General features: G+C 42.3%; 1 protein-coding gene across 1 annotated transcript in view; it reads right to left on the bottom strand.

Annotated features, from left to right (window-relative positions):
- map3k5 (mitogen-activated protein kinase kinase kinase 5) overlaps positions 1 to 18,415 on the bottom strand; it is a 193,990-nt gene that overhangs the window by 99,035 nt on the left and 76,540 nt on the right. The window contains exons 7-9 of the mRNA XM_085997514.1: positions 16,357 to 16,527; positions 11,934 to 12,046; positions 8,438 to 8,597 (exon numbers count right to left, since the gene is read on the bottom strand). Of these exons, the coding sequence (XP_085853640.1) occupies positions 8,438 to 8,597; positions 11,934 to 12,046; positions 16,357 to 16,527 (444 nt within the window). The remainder of the gene's footprint in view (positions 1 to 8,437; positions 8,598 to 11,933; positions 12,047 to 16,356; positions 16,528 to 18,415) is intronic.

Below are 18,415 nucleotides of genomic sequence, written 5' to 3'. Positions count from 1 at the left end.
TACATTAAGCTCCATACCAGGAGTGCTGAATTGCAAAATGTATCTTTATATTCCAATCAGAAATGCTAAAAGGAGGCTCTTTCTTGCATGCATATTGTTCCTATTTTCAACTGTAGTTTTCTCTTTGGTACAATGGTACCTGCTCCCCTGTCTCTTCCTCTCTTGAATGCAGTGGGTACCAACCACCCACCAGCACCCCAGCCAAAGGATCATTCTGTACGTGTGTACGTAGATAATGTTAGCGGTTAGCAGCCAGTGGACCATGGGTGGGGCACAGAATAGGAAAGATCTAAACAGGGCTTTGTTCTTCAAAATATTTTAAAGCAACTCAACCCTTAAATGGGAGATAAAAATCCACAATTCAGGATTTTTTGAATGGAAAAAGTTAATTAAATTGCATGTAGCGTGTAAAACAATCATATTGCACAAAGGAAAACCTGTGTATAAATGGTATGCAGACTTCTAAATGAGCAAACTATGTAGCTGAACTAGAACTACAAAAACCATTCATTCATTCAGTCAACGCGTTACCCCCGTGTAAGGCAGAGTATACAACAATCTACTTGTTACAAATCTGCAAAGTCATTTCATTTATTTTATAGACCATAAGTACAATTAAGTAATTGATTATTCCAGTGAGCGTTGGTGTAATCTAACTTGATAGTCATTTCACACACTGAACAGCATACAATTACATGTAAACCACCAGTGGTGAAGTTTGACAAGTCCAAACTATATTTAAAAAGCTTGCATCTGGGCATGTTTCCATAATATCCATTGGCATCACAGTTCAAAAATATCCTTAAGACGTGGGAAAATATAGACCAAAAACAGTGGAACAGCTCAAATGTCCCATTGATTACAAAGAAACAACAAATCACAAGCTATTAACTATTAAGTGAACCATGTTAGAGGTTTTAAACATGTAAAAAAAATAAAAGACTTACTCATACCCTTCCAATACCATGCTAAAAATTGCCACCAAGAAGTTTTCCCATACTGTGCCCCTCACTGCTGACTTTGGCCTCATCTGTACATGCTCAAAATGTTATGTCTCTGGCATGACTTTTGTTTCTTTCCTTGCAGCCAGTCTTCCTGATGTTTCTAAGGCTTTGCCACCTCGCTGCGGTCCTTTCCTCTCCTCTTAGCTGCTTCCACAGCTGTGTGCCCCCAGCCACAATAGACTGTCCTCTGCTCCAAAAACCTTGCAGGTCCCAGCACCCGCCCCCCTAGTGATGCCAGTTCCCAACCAATCTGCCATCCAGAGTGTTAACAGGTTTCAGCTTCCACCTCGTCATTGGAAGGCTGCAGCACCCCATTTAGTGGTCCCAATCCTGACCAACCCCCTCTCCTTGAATAGTGCCAGGCTCCAACTCCCCAGCTGCCATGTTAAGTGCTGACAAATCCCAAACCACCAGCTACCAAATCAAACACCCTATCCAACCCTCCTGGCCTTAGTCCTCACCCTCACTTTCTTTCTCACATTTGCACTTTGCACCAGCTCCTGGACACTCCGTCTCCATCAGATTCTGATACCCATTTCTGAATCCATACATGTTGGCTCCCCGTAGCAGTAAAGGAACACAAGTTACAGCCAAACAGGTATACTGTATTGGGAGACAGGAGACAGCAGACAGAAGGATGGTGAGATTTGGAGTAACATTGATAGAGGAAGAGTCACAGATAGAGAATGAGAGAGAAAAAGAGAAGCCGGACATGAAGAATGAGAGTAAAAGCAGAGAGTCAGTGAACGAGAATGTTTTTTTTCTCTGTGATCAAAGCCACATGAGATGAAATTATAGCACAATGCACAACACAGTATGAGGCTCCTGTCGTTATTAAATGGGGTATTCTCCAATAATGAGAACACAACAGGGGATCTACTATTTTTTTTAATGTTCTGTGCACTTACATTTCAAGTTAAAAATAATTTTTTTTTTTTTTTAAAAAGCACTACCAAATTTGCACAGCTTATGTTCTGACCACAAACGGCAATGTTAAGCATACTCAAAGCTTTGTATGATCGGTGTACTTAATGAATAAAGAGACTTGAATTGGCTATTATTATGCATTATATAACCAGCATGTGCTACCTATAGCCACCAAAATGACATTCCCAATAGCCAAATGATACTTTGATAACAATGTACAATAAAAAAAATTGTAAAAAGATTGGAATAAGATCAGTGTTGTGCAACAGGCTTTTGCTGCCTATAATTTTGTTTTCCAGAAAAACTATATTACAGTTCTTTTTAAACTAACTTCTGCATCATGTGCTACTGCCCATCCAAGATGACCTGCATCCAAACCGGTTGTCAATCACAATTTGCAGATAGCTTGGTGACAGCTATGTGGTAGTACCCTGGGCAATTCACCTGGCATTGGAGGACCCTTTCCCCATTGTCAAACTAAGATCAAGAACAAATCATATTGGAGAATATCACAGAATCATACAGCACAAAAGGAGGCCATTCGGCCCACTGAGTCTGCCTCTTTCGAGTTAGTCCCACTGCTCTTTCCCTATATCCCTGCAATGCTTTCTCCTTCAAGTATTTATCCAATTTCCTTTTGAAGGCTACTACTGAATCTGTATCCACCACCCTATCAGGCAGTGCATTCCAAATTCTAACCACTCACTGCGCAAAAAAGGTTTTTCCTCATGTCACCTCTGGTCCTTTTGCCAATTACCTTAAATCCGTGCCCTCTGGTTATCAATGCTCCAGTCACTGGAAACAGTTTCTTTTTATGTACTCTATCTAAACCCGTTGTGATTTTGAACACCTCTATCCTGTTAGCCTTCTCTGCTCTAAGGAAAACAACCTCAGCTTCTCCAGTCTATCCACGTAACTGTATTCCCTCATCCCTGGAGCCATTCCAGTAAATCTCTTCTGTCTCCAAAGCCTTCACGTCCTTCCTAAAAAGTGTGGTGCCCAGAATTGGACACAATACTCCAACTGGGACCGAACTACTGTTTTATATAGGTTTAGCAGAACTTCCTGGCTTTTGTACTCTATGCCTCTATTTATAAAGCCCAAGATCCCAGATGCTTTATGTCCTGCCACCTTCAAAGATTTGTGCATGAACACCCCCCAGGTCTCTCTGTTCTTGCATCCCCTTTAAAATTGTACCATTTAGCTTGTATGGGTTTGATCTATGTCCTACTCCTCTACATCGTGCAATAGAGCACCAGTGTTCTGCACTGACCAAATTCTTATATATGTCCTGTGACTTTTTCTCCACTTCCTCATTATTATTATATATATATTGGTGTCAGCTTTGGCTCAGAGGTAGCACCCTCGCCTCTGAGTCAGAAGGTTGTGAGTTTGTCCCACTCCAGAGATTGAGCACATAATCTAGGCTGGCACTTCAGTGCAGTATTGAGGGAGTGCTGCAATGTTGGAGGTGCCTTCTTTTGGATAAGACATTAAACTGAGGTCCCGTCTGCCCTCTCAGGTGGACGTAAAAGATCCCTTGACATTATTCAAAGAAGAGCAGGGGAATTCTCCCAATGTCCTGGCCAATATATAGCCCTCAACCAACATCATTAAAACAGCTTATATGATCATTATCCGATTGCTGTTTGTGGGATCTTGCTGTGTGCAAATTGGCTGCCGCGTTTCCCTAAGTTACAACAGTGACTACATTTCAAAAGTATTTAATTGGCTGTAAAGTGGTTTGGAACTCCTGAGGTCTTAAAAGGTGCTAAATGGAATCAATCAAGCAAGCAATTTTGCTTTCTATAGAGGTAGTAACTTTGTCACAAAATCGGTTTCTCTTTCTTGGTCTAAACTGAAATGATCTGCTCTTCACATGTACATAAAAACTATTAAAATCACTACTGCATGAGAAACAAGGAATTCAAAGCCACAAGAGAAACTGTACACATTAGCAAATATATGTATCAATTAAGTGTTGTTCAGAAGCTAATCATACACCAAACAAAGGAGAACCCAGCACACAATCTATTCTAGTTTGTCCCTCTCAGTGGAAAGCTCGGCCCCGTGGCATGCTCCTCCTGCACTGTGTGGGAAATCAGGGACACTTCCTGTCTCCCTGACGACCATGTGTGCGGGAGGTGTATCCAGCTGCAGCTACTGGCAGACCACATTGCGGCACTGGAGCTGCGAATGGATACATAATGGAGCATTCGCGATGCTGACGACGTCATAGATATCATGTTTAATCAGTTGGTCACACTGCAGGTAAAGGCTGCACAGGCAGGAAGGGAATGAGTGACTGCCAGGCAGAGTCGTCGGCGCAGGCAGGTAGTGCAGGGGTCCCCTGTGGCCATCCCCCTCTCAAACAGATATACCGCTTTGGATATTGTTGAGGAGGATGGCTTATCAGGGGAAGGCAGCAGCAACCAGCTTCCTGGCAACATGGGTGGTCCTGCTGCACGGGACGGGAGGAAAATGAGTGGGAGAGCTATAGTGATAGGGGATTCTATTGTAAGGGGAATAGATAGGCATTTCTGCGGCCGCAAACGAGACTCCAGGATGGTATGTTGCCTCCCTGGTGCAAGGGTCAAGGATGTCTCGGAGCGGCTGCAGGGCAGTCTGAAGGGGGAGGGTGAACAGCCAGTTGTCATGGTGCATATAGGTACCAACGATATAGGTAAAAAATGGGATGAGGTTCTAAAAGCTGAATATAGCGAGTTAGGAGGTAAATTAAAAAATAGGACCTCAAAAGGTAGTAATCTCAGGATTGCTACCAGTGTCACGTGCTAGTCAGAGTAGAAATAAAAGGATATTTCAGATGAATACGTGGCTAGAAGAATGGTGCAAGGGGTGGGATTCAAATTCCTGGGACATTGGAACCGGTTCTGGGGGAGGTGGGATCAATAAAAACTGGACGGTTTGCACCTGGGCAGGACCGGGACTGATGTCCTAGTGGGAGTGTTTGCTAGTGCTGTTGGGGAGGGTTTAAACTAAAATGGCAGGGGGTTGGGAGCCTGTGCAGGGAGACAGAGGAAAGGGAAGCAAGGATACAAGCAAAAGACAGGAAGGAGAAAAGCAAAGGTGGAAGGCAGAGAAATCAAGGGTGTAAATCAAACATGGCCGCAGTAAACAACAATTGTAAAAGGTCTAAGAGTGTTAAAAAAACAAGCCTGAAGGCTTTGTGACTTAATGCGAGGAGCATTCGTAATAAGGTGGATGAATTAGCTGCGCAAATAGATGTAAACGGATATGATATAATTGCGATTAAGGAGACATGGCTCCAGGGTGACCAAGGCTGGGAATTCAACATCCAGGGGTATTCAATATTCAGGAAGGACAGGCAAAAAGGAAAAGGTGGTGGGGTAGCATTGCTGGTTAAAGAGGAGATTAACACAATAGTAAGGAAGGATATTAGCTCTGATGATGTGGAATCTGTATGGGTAGAGCTGAGAAATACCATGGGGCAGAAAACGTTAGTGGGAGTTGTATACAGACCCCCAAACAGTAATGCTGAGGTTAGGGATGGCATTGAACGGGAAATTAAGAGATGCGTGCAATAAGGGCACAGCAGTTATCATGGGTGACTTTAATCTACATATAGATTGGTCTAACCAAATTAGTAACAATACTGTGGAAGAGGAATTCCTAGAGTGTATACGGGATGGTTTCCTGGACCAATATGTCGAGGAACCAACTAGAGATCAGGCCATCTTAGACTGGGTATTATGTAATGAGAAAGGATTAATTAGCAATCTTGTTGTGCGAGGCCCCTTGGGGAGGAGCGATCATAATATGATCGAATTCTTCATTAAGATGGAGAGTGAAGTAGCTGATTCAGAGACTTGGGTACTGAATTTAAATAAAGGAAACTATGATGGTATGAGGCGCAAGTTGGCTAGGATGGATTGGGGAATGTTACTTAAAGGGTTGACGGTGAATAGGCAATGGCAAATATTTAAAGATCACATGGATGAACTACAGAATTTGTTCATCCCTGTTTGGCATAAAAATAAAACAAAAAAGGTGACTCAACCGTGGCTAACAAGGGAAATTAGGGATAGCATAAGATCCAAGGAGACGACATATAAATTGGCCAGAAAAAGCAGCGAACCTGAAGATTGGGAGCAGTTTAGGATTCAGCAAAGGAGGACAAAGGGATTAATTAAGAGGGGGAAAATAGAGTATGAGAGTAAGCTTTCAGGGAACATAAAAACTGACTGTAAAAGCTTCTATAGATATGTGAAGAGAAAAAGATTGGTAAAGTCAAGCGTAGGTCCCTTGCAGTCAGAATCAGGGGAATTTATAATGAGGAACAAAGACATGGCAGACCAATTAAAGACATACTTTGGTTCTGTCTTCACAAAGGAGGACACAAATAACCTCCCACAGATGTCGGGGAACATAGGGTCTAATGAGAGGGAGGAACTGAATGAAATCAGTATTTGTAGGGAAATGGTGTTAGGGAAATTGACAGGATTGAAGGCCGATAAATCCCCAGGGCCTGATAATCTACATCCTAGGGTACTTAAGGAAGTGGCCCTAGAAATAGTAGATGCATTGCTGGTCACCTTCCAAAATTCTACAGACTCTGGAACAGTATCCATGGATTGGAGGGTAACTAATGTTACCCCACTATTTAAAAAAGGTGGTAGAGAAAAAACAGGGAATTATAGGCCGGTAAGCCTGACATCGGTAGTGGGGAAAATGCTAGAATCCATCATAAAAGATGTAATAGCAGAGCACTTGGAAAACAGTGATAGGATTGGACAAAGTCAACATGGATTTACAAAAGGCTTGAGTAATATACTGGAATTTTTTGACGATGTAACTGGTAGAATAGATAAGGGAGAACCAGTGGATGTGGTGTATTTGGACTTTCAGAAGGCTTTTTATAAGGTCCTGCATAAGAAACTAGCGTGCAAAGTTAAAGCACATGGGATTGGGGGTAAGGTACTGACTTGGATAGAAAACTGGTTGGCAGACAGGAAGCAAAGAGTTGGAATAAACGTGTCTTTTTCCAAGTGGAAGGCAGTGACTAGTGGGGTACCGCTGGGATCGGTGCTAGGACCCCAATTATTCACAATATATATTAATGATCTAGACGAGGGAACTAGATGTAATATCTCCAAGGTTGCAGACGACACAAAGCTGGGTGGGCGTGTGTGCTGTGAGGAGGATGCCGAGAAACTCCAGTATGATTTGGACAGGTTGGGCGATTGGGCAGATGCATGGCAGATGCAGTATAATGATGATAAATGCAAGGTTATCCACTTTGGTGGCAAAAACAGGAAGGCAGATTATCTGAATGGCAATAGATTGGGAAAGGGGAAGTGCAACGAGACCTGGGTGTCCTTGTGCACCAGTCGCTGAAGGTAAGCATGCAGGTGCAGCAGGCGGTTAAGAAGGCAAACGGTATGCTGGCCTTCATAGCGAGAGGATTCGAGTGCAGGAGCAAGGATGTCTTGCTGCAGTTGTACAGGGCCTTGGTGAGACCACACCTTGAGTATTGTGTGCAGTTTTGGTCGCCTTATCTGAGGAAGGATGTTCTTGCCACAGAGGGAGTGCAGCGAAGATTCACCAGACTGATACCTGGGATGGCAGGAATGACGTATCAAGAGAGATTGTGTCGATTGGACTTATATTCACTAGCGTTTAGAAGAATGAAAGGGGATCTCATTGAAACTTATAAAATTCTAACAGGACTAGACAGACTAGATGCAGGAAGGCTGTTCCCGATGGCGGGGGAGTCCAGAACCAGGGGTCACAGTCTAAGGATAAGGGGTAAGCCATTTAGGGCTGAGATGAGAAGGAATTTCTTCACCCAGAGAGTGGTGAACCTGTGGAATTCTCTACCACAGAAGACAGTTGAGGCCAATTCATTAAATATATTCAAGAAGGAGTTATATATATTTCTTAAGGCTAAGGGGATCAAGAGATATGGGGAGAAAGCAGGGACAGGGTACTGAATTTGGATGATCAGCCATGAGCACATTGAATGGCGGAGCAGGCTCGAGGGGCCAAATGGCCTACTCCTGCTCCTATCTTCTATGTTTCTATGCAATGACACCTTAGTGCTGGTGCTGCTTTTGTTCAGATTTCCATAGACCAACGCAAAAACAGTTTCAGTTTCTAGCAAAAGCCAGAAGAACTTATATTTTGTCCGGGACAAAATTTCCTAAGCATTAATGAATGAAAAAAGATAAATTCAGTTTAATGCTCATCACTAAGCAAAGATGGAAGTATCTGAAATTGCACACCATTCATTTTGTCATTACAGTGAGACAACCATTTTACTTTGCAGGATTATCTCAATTATGCTGCTATGTACCACAACATCACACAAGAAATAACTAATCACAAAAATATGTGAGTCTTCATATCTTTGAATTTTCCCTATTCCGTAGAAGTCCCAACTGAAGCAACCTTCCTATTTCTCCATACCAACAGGAATCCTAAATGCGCTGGCTTCTTATTCCATTCCAGGAGGAATCCAAACTTACCATGCAGGTGCCTTGAGTTTAAAGAGCTTCTCAGAAGCCATAATAACTCGGTGAGGGTCGTTTGCTAACATACTGGCACCAAGGAAAAACCCCACATCCCAATAACTCTGTATTTTTTCCAGGTTTCCCTTCTTCCCCAGTAGGCTGCTGAGTTTCACACCTGCACAAATTAGAAAGATCACCAGGATTAGCTGAGATATAGAAATCAAGTATGTGGTGCCACATTAAATGAACCTCAAGGTCTTACTTAAGAAAAATTGGATACATGTGAATATTCTAGCCAGACTGACCGATGGGCAAGACTGAAAACCTCTGATTCGTTCAGTCTAGCCTCAGTTTCAAATTTCACTGTTTAGAAAGTTCACCTTTGAAGAAGTCCATTAAAATATTCAAACATTTCTCAAATCGCAGCTTGTTTTGTAATCAATTACATGCTGAAGATTATTGGGTCCATAAATGCTCAATTTTAAAATAAAACATCCTTAAAGGTGACAGATACACTGCAGTACATATTACTGTTCTGCGTAAAATTTTTATGAGAGTAATACGAAATTTCAAAAAAAGGTGATGACTGGGAGCACTTCAATGGCTCTACCCATTTTAAACTAGAAGTCTGTAAATTGCAATACCCTTCATTTTTATTTTAGCTAAAAGTAGCAGTCATGAAAATAACATGTATTTTATTTCCCCCTAAGCAGTGTACAGTTATAACTGCTTATTTCAGACTACAAGTTGACCATAGCAGACCTGGCTAATAGATGAAAGCACAGTAACTTAGAAATGATATTTGAGCGGATTTCCTGAAAAGCAAAACTGCGACACGTCAATGACAAATAAAGTTCTGTAAAGATAGAAACACAGGTGCACCTGTGATCCAATTGCTAGGGCTATATAATAAGACACCCCTGTTCATGATTGTGATTACTTTATTTAGTCCTGAAATAAGACACTCGATGCCATAAATCAAAGCATTACATAATCTAAGATGCAAAAAATGTGTTGGAAAACTAACAAGTGCAGCAGGCAACATATTAGTCTCTAGCAGCAAGTCACCAAGATAGCTGGAGTCCCCCTCACTCAACTGTTTCAGCTTCATTAAGACATTTGGTGACACTCATTTAGAGTCTCAATCTTTTCAAACAAATCAATATCACCTCTTTGTATATGTTGCAGTTTTAGTCCATCTATAAATTTGAATACTTCATAAATGTTCAGACTATTTACACAAAGGCCTGTCCATTTAGCCCACATTGTGTTAGACTTCATGGCAAGTAACTAACATTTAATACGGAACGAGTAATATGCTCTGCCCAGTCTTTGCTGAATTTGGCTCTGCAGTCCGAAAACAGACATTAGGCCCCAATTAGCATATTCAAGGTTTCTCGCACCTGTTTTAGGCGGGCTCCCTGGACACTTGGAAGTTGTCGGCTGTCAGTTGGGCAGAAGTCGCACTTCCAGGGGAATCTGGCATGGGAAATCACAACCGAAAATTTTGCACCCAGAAATCGGATGTGACAGGGAATTTCTACTATTTAGTATGGTAATCATTTTGTATGTTAATTATTTTTAGTTTAAACTCAGTTATAACCCTCATGTGCATCCTTAAATTCCTCTTTAATAACTCTCTTGTAGTAAGGTGATCATAAATTTAGATTTTGATTACATTAGATTTTTGTTTCACTCAATTAACTTTGTGGGATGTAGGGAATGGGGTGAAACCTTCCAGAAGCTTCCCTCAGGAGATGTCAGATACAGCCCATGTTAGGGTAGTTGGGTAGATTGTGTTTAATCTATGGAAGTAATGGGTATGATGGGGTAAATAACCTTTTATAAGTCTGTGCTTTCTTATATGTACTTTAAAATCAAGATCAGAAAGTAAAGCCTCTAGTTTGTTCATGGGATTATTTTATATAATATATAAATCATATTAATGAGTTATATGGTCAAGAGACAACTGCAGACAAACAAAATTTAAATACAGTGGGGGTGACATTCAACTTTGACGGTGGCACAAAATGGGCAGTAGCAGATCAACCACCTGTTATACACCCCGCCCGATTTGCCTTGATTTTTTCATAAACTTTAATGGAAAGGAAAATCTGGCAGGGTACATTACGGGTAGTCTATGCGCTACCACCAAAGTTGAATTTGACCCCCAATATATCCCTGCCTGAACCAATCTTCCTTCCCCTCTGCCGCCATGTGTAATGGTATGAATTTACATGCTCAACGTCTGCATAAACTTGATAATATTTTCTGCTGATTCAAAAACAAACAAGGAAATCTATCACTCGTCACTATTTCCTCTTTCTGCGGTTGTGGTCGAGAAAATTTATTTTTAATTCTGCAGATGCATTTTACATACAGCTGAAACTCATCCTTCATTAGCTCGAAGGAAGATGTATAGTTGAAATCTCTCTAAGTTGTGGCCCAAATTCCATGGTGGGGGCTGGGGAAAGAGCGTGGGCGCATTTTCTGCCCGCCCCACTAATTCCACGGTGTGTCTTCGAGCGTACCCAGGAATTCTGGCCAGGATGCCCTCACTGTAGCCCAGTAAAAGCAGACCTGGGTTATGCTGGGGGAATCCGATCAACTCAGCCCATTTGATCCTTGCTAGGAGAAAAATAATCTTGGCTTTTTAATTCTTTAATCCAAAAAGGGCCTGAAGCTCCCTCCATTGAAACCAGAAAGTGCCGCTCCAATTTTCCGGCATCACGTCAGAATGAGCACCTCTTCAGGCATGGGCCACTTGCTCCGATGATCACAATGCTCCCATCCCCAGAATGTGGATAGAGTTCGTGGGTCCCCCAGCAGGAAATGCTGCTGCACTTCTCGTGGCGGAGCGCCAGGAATTTCAGCCCCAATGAGTTGAGTGTTAAAAGGTTCTGGGAGTGGCTGGTAGCGGCATTTCCGTGCTGCATCAGGATGGCACTGTGCCAGTGGCTCAAAGTGATGCAATTTACGGAGAAGCTCGGACACTCCCCCAGAATGACTCAATACGTATTTAAACGAATTTTGTCCCTTGGAGCATTGTGAGCTGTTGCACTTCTGGCGCAAACCCATCAGCAACAAAACAAAACCTGGGACAGGCGCAAGGACAGAAATCCAGATTTTCCTCCATTTCTTCATGGATTTGATGGGGGTAAATAACCTTTTTTGAGTCTGTGCTTTTTATACATTCTTTAAAGTCAAGATTAGAAGGCAAAGCCTCTGGTGCAAGAAAGCACTATTTCAGGCCCCTCGTGTCTTAGCGCTGTGTGCTGCAATTATATTGTCACACCATCAGATTGCCTAACTTGCATCACTTTTTATTTTGATAAAGAAATGTTGTTACAATTGCAGGTGCGTTTAACAAGATAACGTTCCTTTTATAAAGAAAAACTATATCCAATGACAACTGACATTTTGATTGTTGAATAGTAGCTAATTGTAGTGCTTCTTAAATAACCAGGTTTATTAAAATATTTACATAGATAGAGAAAGTGAAACTAATTACCTGTTTTGTGCAGTTCAAAGGATGTCTCAAACTGATGTCCTGCTGCGAGGAGTAGGACGGCTAAATTTATCCCAGAATGTACTGTTGGCTCAGATTCAAATGCCTTTCCATACCTTTAACAGAAGTTCCAATGTTAATGAAGTTTTTCATTTTCAGATGGATATCTTTTACTGTAAGCTGAATGCATGAATAAACCTCACAGCGTTTATGTAATCAGTGAAGGTGACCAACATAAGCAAGCATGCACAGGCCCAACTGGAAAAATTGCCGGTGTTTATTTAGGACATCCAGTTAAGAATTAATCACTGCAAATTTTTTTTTTAGGCTCCAAAAATAAGTCTCAGCAGCACTAGAATTTGAGTCAAAAATGAGTCCCATTAATGCAGAAAGCATGCAAGCCTTTTACCACCCGAAGGAAATCAGGACACACTCCCCAACTGAATAGGAAACACGGGCACATGCTTACCCACCCATACCATCAAGCCCACCAGATATGGCTGAAGTATACCCACTGATAAAAAATATTATTTAAATCTTTAATCTAATTAAATCCACACAAGTAGCATACTGACTGCACAAAGGGTTGTTTATCCTTCTGCATATGAAAGGCATCCTTTTAAAAAGGCACCAGTGCATTTCAACCTGTGGTTACGATAGCGCTTATTTCACATATCCATTAAAAAAGGCAAAATTGTGCAATTTAGGTCATTTCAGATTCTTCAGTTTGGCACTGATCCCTGTATACGCAACGACAAAATGAAAGCTAAGCCCATCACATTTGTATGACGGCTGAAGTAAGGCAGGGGCACAGTAGATGTGCATTTTAAACGTTCAATAGTTAAGAGCCTACATTTCCTTGTTAGCTTTCACAAATGACCCAAGAAATAGTTTGATACATCAGTTTGTGTGTGAAAGTATTCAGCAATGCAAGCAGCAATGCAGTTATTGTACAACAAAGCGGCATTGTACAGCGACTGCAGTCAACATCAACATTTTAAAGTTTTCTCCTCTACCCCAACAGAAATCCAATTGCAGCAGCAGCATCAATACACTCCATCACTGCTGCATAAAGAGCTCAACTTGCAATTTCAGTCAGAATTATATTAATATAAGTCATCTGTCTAAGGCGCTGGCCATATTTTGATGCAGGGTACTTAACTATTTTCCCCGTATGGATTCTTTGTCTGAGCACCTTTCTATATTTCCAGCTGAAATGATTGTGAACAGGAGCATCTGAATCAAAGTTTGCCTGATGAAGGATGCTTGCTATTAAAACTAAATTAAGCATTTATGTATGTATTGATCATATAACAATGCACAATGGTACCACTCTTGTGTTCTTACCTCTATAACTAGCTACGAGAACACATGGCAGAACTGGCCTATGTTAGAGCAGTGCAAAAGCCACAAGGCAAGCAACCCGCTCAGTTTACACAATGAGTTCACGGTAGATTGACGCCGTCAGTTAGAAGCACACATCAAGGAGGGGATTGAATAGTTAGTGAGAATTTTAGCATAGATAAGGAATACTTTTTCTTCTCAACTCTCTTCATCACGCCCCAAAACCAGACATATGATTTGGACATTTGGATAAACATAATTTAATAGGGCAAACTCAGCATGGTTTCATGAAGGGGAAGTCATGTTTAACAAATTTGCTTGAGTTTTTTGAGGAAGTAACATACAGGGTGGATAAAGGGGAACCAGTGGACGTAGTGTATTTAGACTTCCAAAAGGCATTTGACAAGGTGCCACACAAAAGATTATTGCTCAAGATAAAAAATCAAGGGATTGGGGGTAATATTCTGGCGTGGGTGGAGGATTGGCTCTCTAACAGAAAGCAGAGAGTTGGGATAAATGGTTCGTTCTCAGATTGGCAACCAGTAACTAGTGGTGTTCCGCAGGGGTCAGTGCTGGGTCCCCAACTCTTTACAATCTATATTAACGATTTGGAGGAGGGGACCGAGTGTAACATATCAAAGTTTGCAGATGATACAAAGATGGGAGGGAAAGTAGTGAGTGAGGAGGACATAAAAAACCTGCAAAGGGACATAGACAGGCTAAGTAAGTGGGCAGAGATTTGGCAGATGGAATACAATACTGGAAAGTGTGAGGTTATGCACTTTGGCAGGAAAAATCATAGAGCAAGTTATTATCTTAATGGCAAGAAACTGGAAAGTACTGTAGTACAAAGGGATCTGGGGGTCCTGGTGCACGAAACTCAAAAAGTTAGTATGCAGGTGCAGCAAGTGATTAAGAAGGCCAATGGAATGTTGGCTTTTATTGCTAGGGGGTTGGAATATAAAAACAGGGAGGTATTGCTGCAGTTGTACAAGGTATTGGTGAGGCCGCACCTGGAATACTGCATACAGTTTTGGTGTCCATACTTAAGAAAAGACATACTTGCTCTCGAGTCAGTACAAAGAAGGTTCACTCGGTTAATCCCGGGGATGAGGGGGTGGTCATATGAGGAGAGGTTGAGTAGATTGGGACTCTACTCATTGGAGTTCAGAAGAATGAGAGGCGATCTTATTGAAACATATAAGATTGTGAAGGGGCTTGATCGGGTGGATGCGGTGAGGATGTTCCCAATGATGGGTGAAACTAGAACTAGGGGGCATAATCTTAAAATAAGGGGCTGCTCATTCAAAACTGAGATGAGGAGAAACTTCTTCACTCAGAGGGTGGTAGGTTTGTGGAATTTGCTGCCCCAGAAAGCTGTGGAAGCTACATCATTAAATAAATTTAAAACAGAAATAGATAGTTTCCTAGAAGTAAAGGGAATTAAGGGTTACGGGGAGCGGGCAGGAAATTGGACATGAGTCTGGGTTCGGAATGGTCATGGCCCTGTGGGTAGTGGAGTGGGCCCAGGGGCCGTGTAGCCTTGTTCTGCTCCTACTGTGTTCTAATTCTGTTAGATTTCAGGAGATGGTTTTATTCCTGTTCCTGGCTGGGGTGGAGATCGCCTTTACAGAAGGTAAGTACTGTAGAAAAGATAGGGACAGAGTGATCTCCTGGAAGAATTTCGATCGCCTAGATGGGTCGGAGAGGAATTTCCCAGATTTTTTTCTCCCAAATTGGCCATTGGGTCTTTATCTGGTTTTTCGCCTCTCCCGGGAGATCACATGGGTTCGGGTGGATGCAGAGTGATAGAAGATTTGAGGTTAGGATCAGATCAGCCATGATCTTATTGAATGGTGGAGCAGGCTCGAGGGGCCGATTGGCCTACTCGTGCTCCTATTTCTTATGTTCTTATGTTCTTATGATGCCTCCTTCTCACCTTTCACCCCACCAGCCTCCACATTCAACGGATCATCCTCCGCCATCTCCAACGTGATCCCACCACCAAACACATCTTCCCCTCACCTCCCCTTTCAGCATTCCGAAGGGACCGCTCCCTCCGTGACACCCTGGTCCACTCCTCAATCACCCCCAACAGCCCTTCTCCTTCACCTGGCACCTTCCCGTGCAAGCGCAGGAGATGCAACACATGCCCTTTTACCTCCTCCCTTTCCACTGTCCAGGGCCCCAAACACCCCTTCCAGGTGAAACAGCGATTTACTTGTACTTCTTGCAATTTAATATACTGTATTCGCTGCTCACGATGCGGTCTCCTCTACATTGGGGAGGCCAAACACAGATTGGGCGACCGCTTTGCGGAACACCTCCGTTCAGTCCGTAAGGGTGACCCTGAGCTTCCAGTCGCCTGTCACTTTAATTCACCGCTTCACTCCCACTCTGATCTCGCTGTCCTCGGCCTATTACATTGTTCCAATGAAGCTCAACGTAAGCTCGAGGAACAGCACCTCATCTTTCGATTAGGCACTTTACAGCCTGCCAGACTCAACATTGAGTTCAACAATTTCACATAATTATCCCTGCCCCCATTTTTCATGCAGTATGTGTAATGATCAGTGACATGTCATTCTAGAATGGTACACTAGGTGGAGCTGTATGTTTAGTAGGGGGCTACCCACAAGGCAGTAGTCAAGATGGATGCCTGTACACTAGTCCACATGGCTGAATAAATGACTAGCTCAAGCTAGCTGTTCATAATGAAAACGTCAACATATTTATGAACAGTATGATTTTTGCCACTCCCATTTGCAACATTTTATCTTTCCTGCCTCTTACAAAAGTACAGGATGTTCTTTCAATTCCTCCCCCCCTCCGCTGTCTCTGCACCTGCTTAATATCGGTTACATTTCCAGCTTTTCCCAGTTCTGATGAAGGGTCCCAGACCTGAAACGTTAACTCTGTTTCTCTCTCCACGGATGCTGCCTGGCCTGCTGAGTATTTCCAGCATTTTCTGTTGTTATTTATGATGCCTCCTTTCCCCAACAGACCAACAGTTTTTTTTAAATCACTGAGTTATTATTATGTCTTCATTGAACAAAATGGGTTCAAGTGAGTGAATGCTTACCAGTAAACACCGTTATCTCGGCTTTCGGTGTCCTGGAAGCCAGAGTCCAGAAACATGTCCTTGTAGATTCTTCCCAAGAGGCAATATATATCAGATGGAACCTGTTCTCCTGACTGCACCATTGGCAACAATATGGCTATGGCACTTTGTCGGTCACCTGAAACATTTCTCCTACACAGAGTAAAAGAGAATGGATAAAATTATAGGTAGGTGAATGTTAAATTACAGAAGTTTGTTTGGAATGATATACCTAGAAACAATGCCAGACAATTTTCTGATATCATATAATGGGAAATGCTTGTTTGAGATACCACGTTCCTCAAAGTTACAGCTTTAAGCAGTCTCAATTGCAACCTTCAAAGCACCTACCTTCAGGCCTAAAACCTGAAGACAGCAGTGCAGTGGGAGGTCTCTCTACAATCTTTATGCAGGTGTTGGGTGGCGGGCAGGTGGGGGAGAAATATGTGGAATGGACTGCCATGGATGGCTGGTTGTATCGGTAAATTCAAAAGTAAACTGGATAAGTACCTGCAGAAAAATGTGATAGAGAGATATTGTGGAATGTGACATTTCCTAGACAATGAGACCAGCCAGATGGACCGGAATGCTGTTTAAGTGTCGGTTGGAAATTTTTTGCAGTTGAGCGAGAGGAGCTAAGATACAACTCTCAACATCACTGTGAAATACAGTCACAGTTCACTGGACTCCAGCAATCTTACTGCCCCCATGAAATTTAAATACTGCTTCACTGATGACCTCACTTCATCTCTGGCTTTCCGCCAAGAACCAGTAGCTGAACATAGAGGCAACTGAGCAGAGACAAACAGCCCCAGCATGTCCTGATCTCGGTCTCCAATGTGCCCGGCTACTTTCAAAGCAAACGAGCCGTGGAAAATTATTTCAACTTAAAACAAAAAATAGGCCGTTTACCCTCTTGCACATTAGAATTTAGTTTAAACATGCTGCGATCTCATGCCAAGTCCTCACTGACTGCGGGACAGAACCAAGTATTGTATATGCAGACTACACTGTTCTTTGAGGAGTGTGCCCAAGCAGCCCAACCAAGTCATTTTACTTCATACAGACTTTCATTTGGACAACAAACTAGCACTTGGATGGCTGCCACTTATGAAGTAAAATGCATACAATAACAGTACTGAGATATTATCTGTGAGTACTGTTACTTGCAATGAACTGAAGGCTAACCCATTATAAAAGGAAGAAGATTTGCATGGGAAACACGGTTGAAATTTATGCAGAATTCCCAAATGTAAACAAACAAAACTGCAGAATTAGTAACTGCAGATATATATGTCTGAGATACAAAATAGTTCTCAGGCCCACTATTCCTTTGACAATAGTTCATCATACTGCAATTAGTCATTTCTGCCGAAACAAACAATTAAAATAAGAAGGTAAAACTAAAGGCAAGTATTTTTCATGGTACAGAACTAAAAATAGTGTCATAGCCCACTGACCCCAATAAGAACATAAGACGTAGGAGCAGGAGTAGGTCATTTGGCTGATCTGATCTTGGCCTCAACTCCGCTGTCCTGCCCGCTCCCCATAACCCTTGACTCCCTTACCATTCAAAAATCTGTCTATCTCCACCTTAAATATATTCAATGACCCAGCCTCCACAGCTATCTGGGGAAGAGAATTCCAAAGACTCACGACCCTCTGAGAGAAGAAATTCCACCTAATTTACGATTTAAAAGGGTGCCCCCTTATTCTGAAATTATGCCCCCTAGTTCTAGATTCCCCCACAAAGGGAAACATCCTCTCTGCATCTACCCTGTCAAGCCCCTTCAGAATCTTATATGTTTCAATAAGATCCCCTCTCATTCTTCTAAACTCCAATGAGTATAGGCCCAACCTGCTCAACCTTTCTTCATAAGACAGCCACTTCATCTCCGGAATCAACCTCGTGAACCTTCTCTGAACTGCCTCCAATGCAAGTATATCCTTCCTTAAATAAGGAGACTAAAACTGTACGTACAATAGAGGCAGACACAGCAAAAGGTCACAAATTTAGACGTGCCTTGAACAAAGGCACAAA

The sequence above is a fragment of the Somniosus microcephalus genome, chromosome 9, assembly GCF_052327205.1.
Source record: "Somniosus microcephalus isolate GS21.2 chromosome 9, FLI_Smic_1.0, whole genome shotgun sequence".
Taxonomy (NCBI): Eukaryota; Metazoa; Chordata; class Chondrichthyes; order Squaliformes; family Somniosidae; genus Somniosus; species Somniosus microcephalus.
The sequence above is the reverse complement of the archived record's forward strand: the minus strand, read 5'-3'. Positions and strand labels throughout refer to the sequence as shown.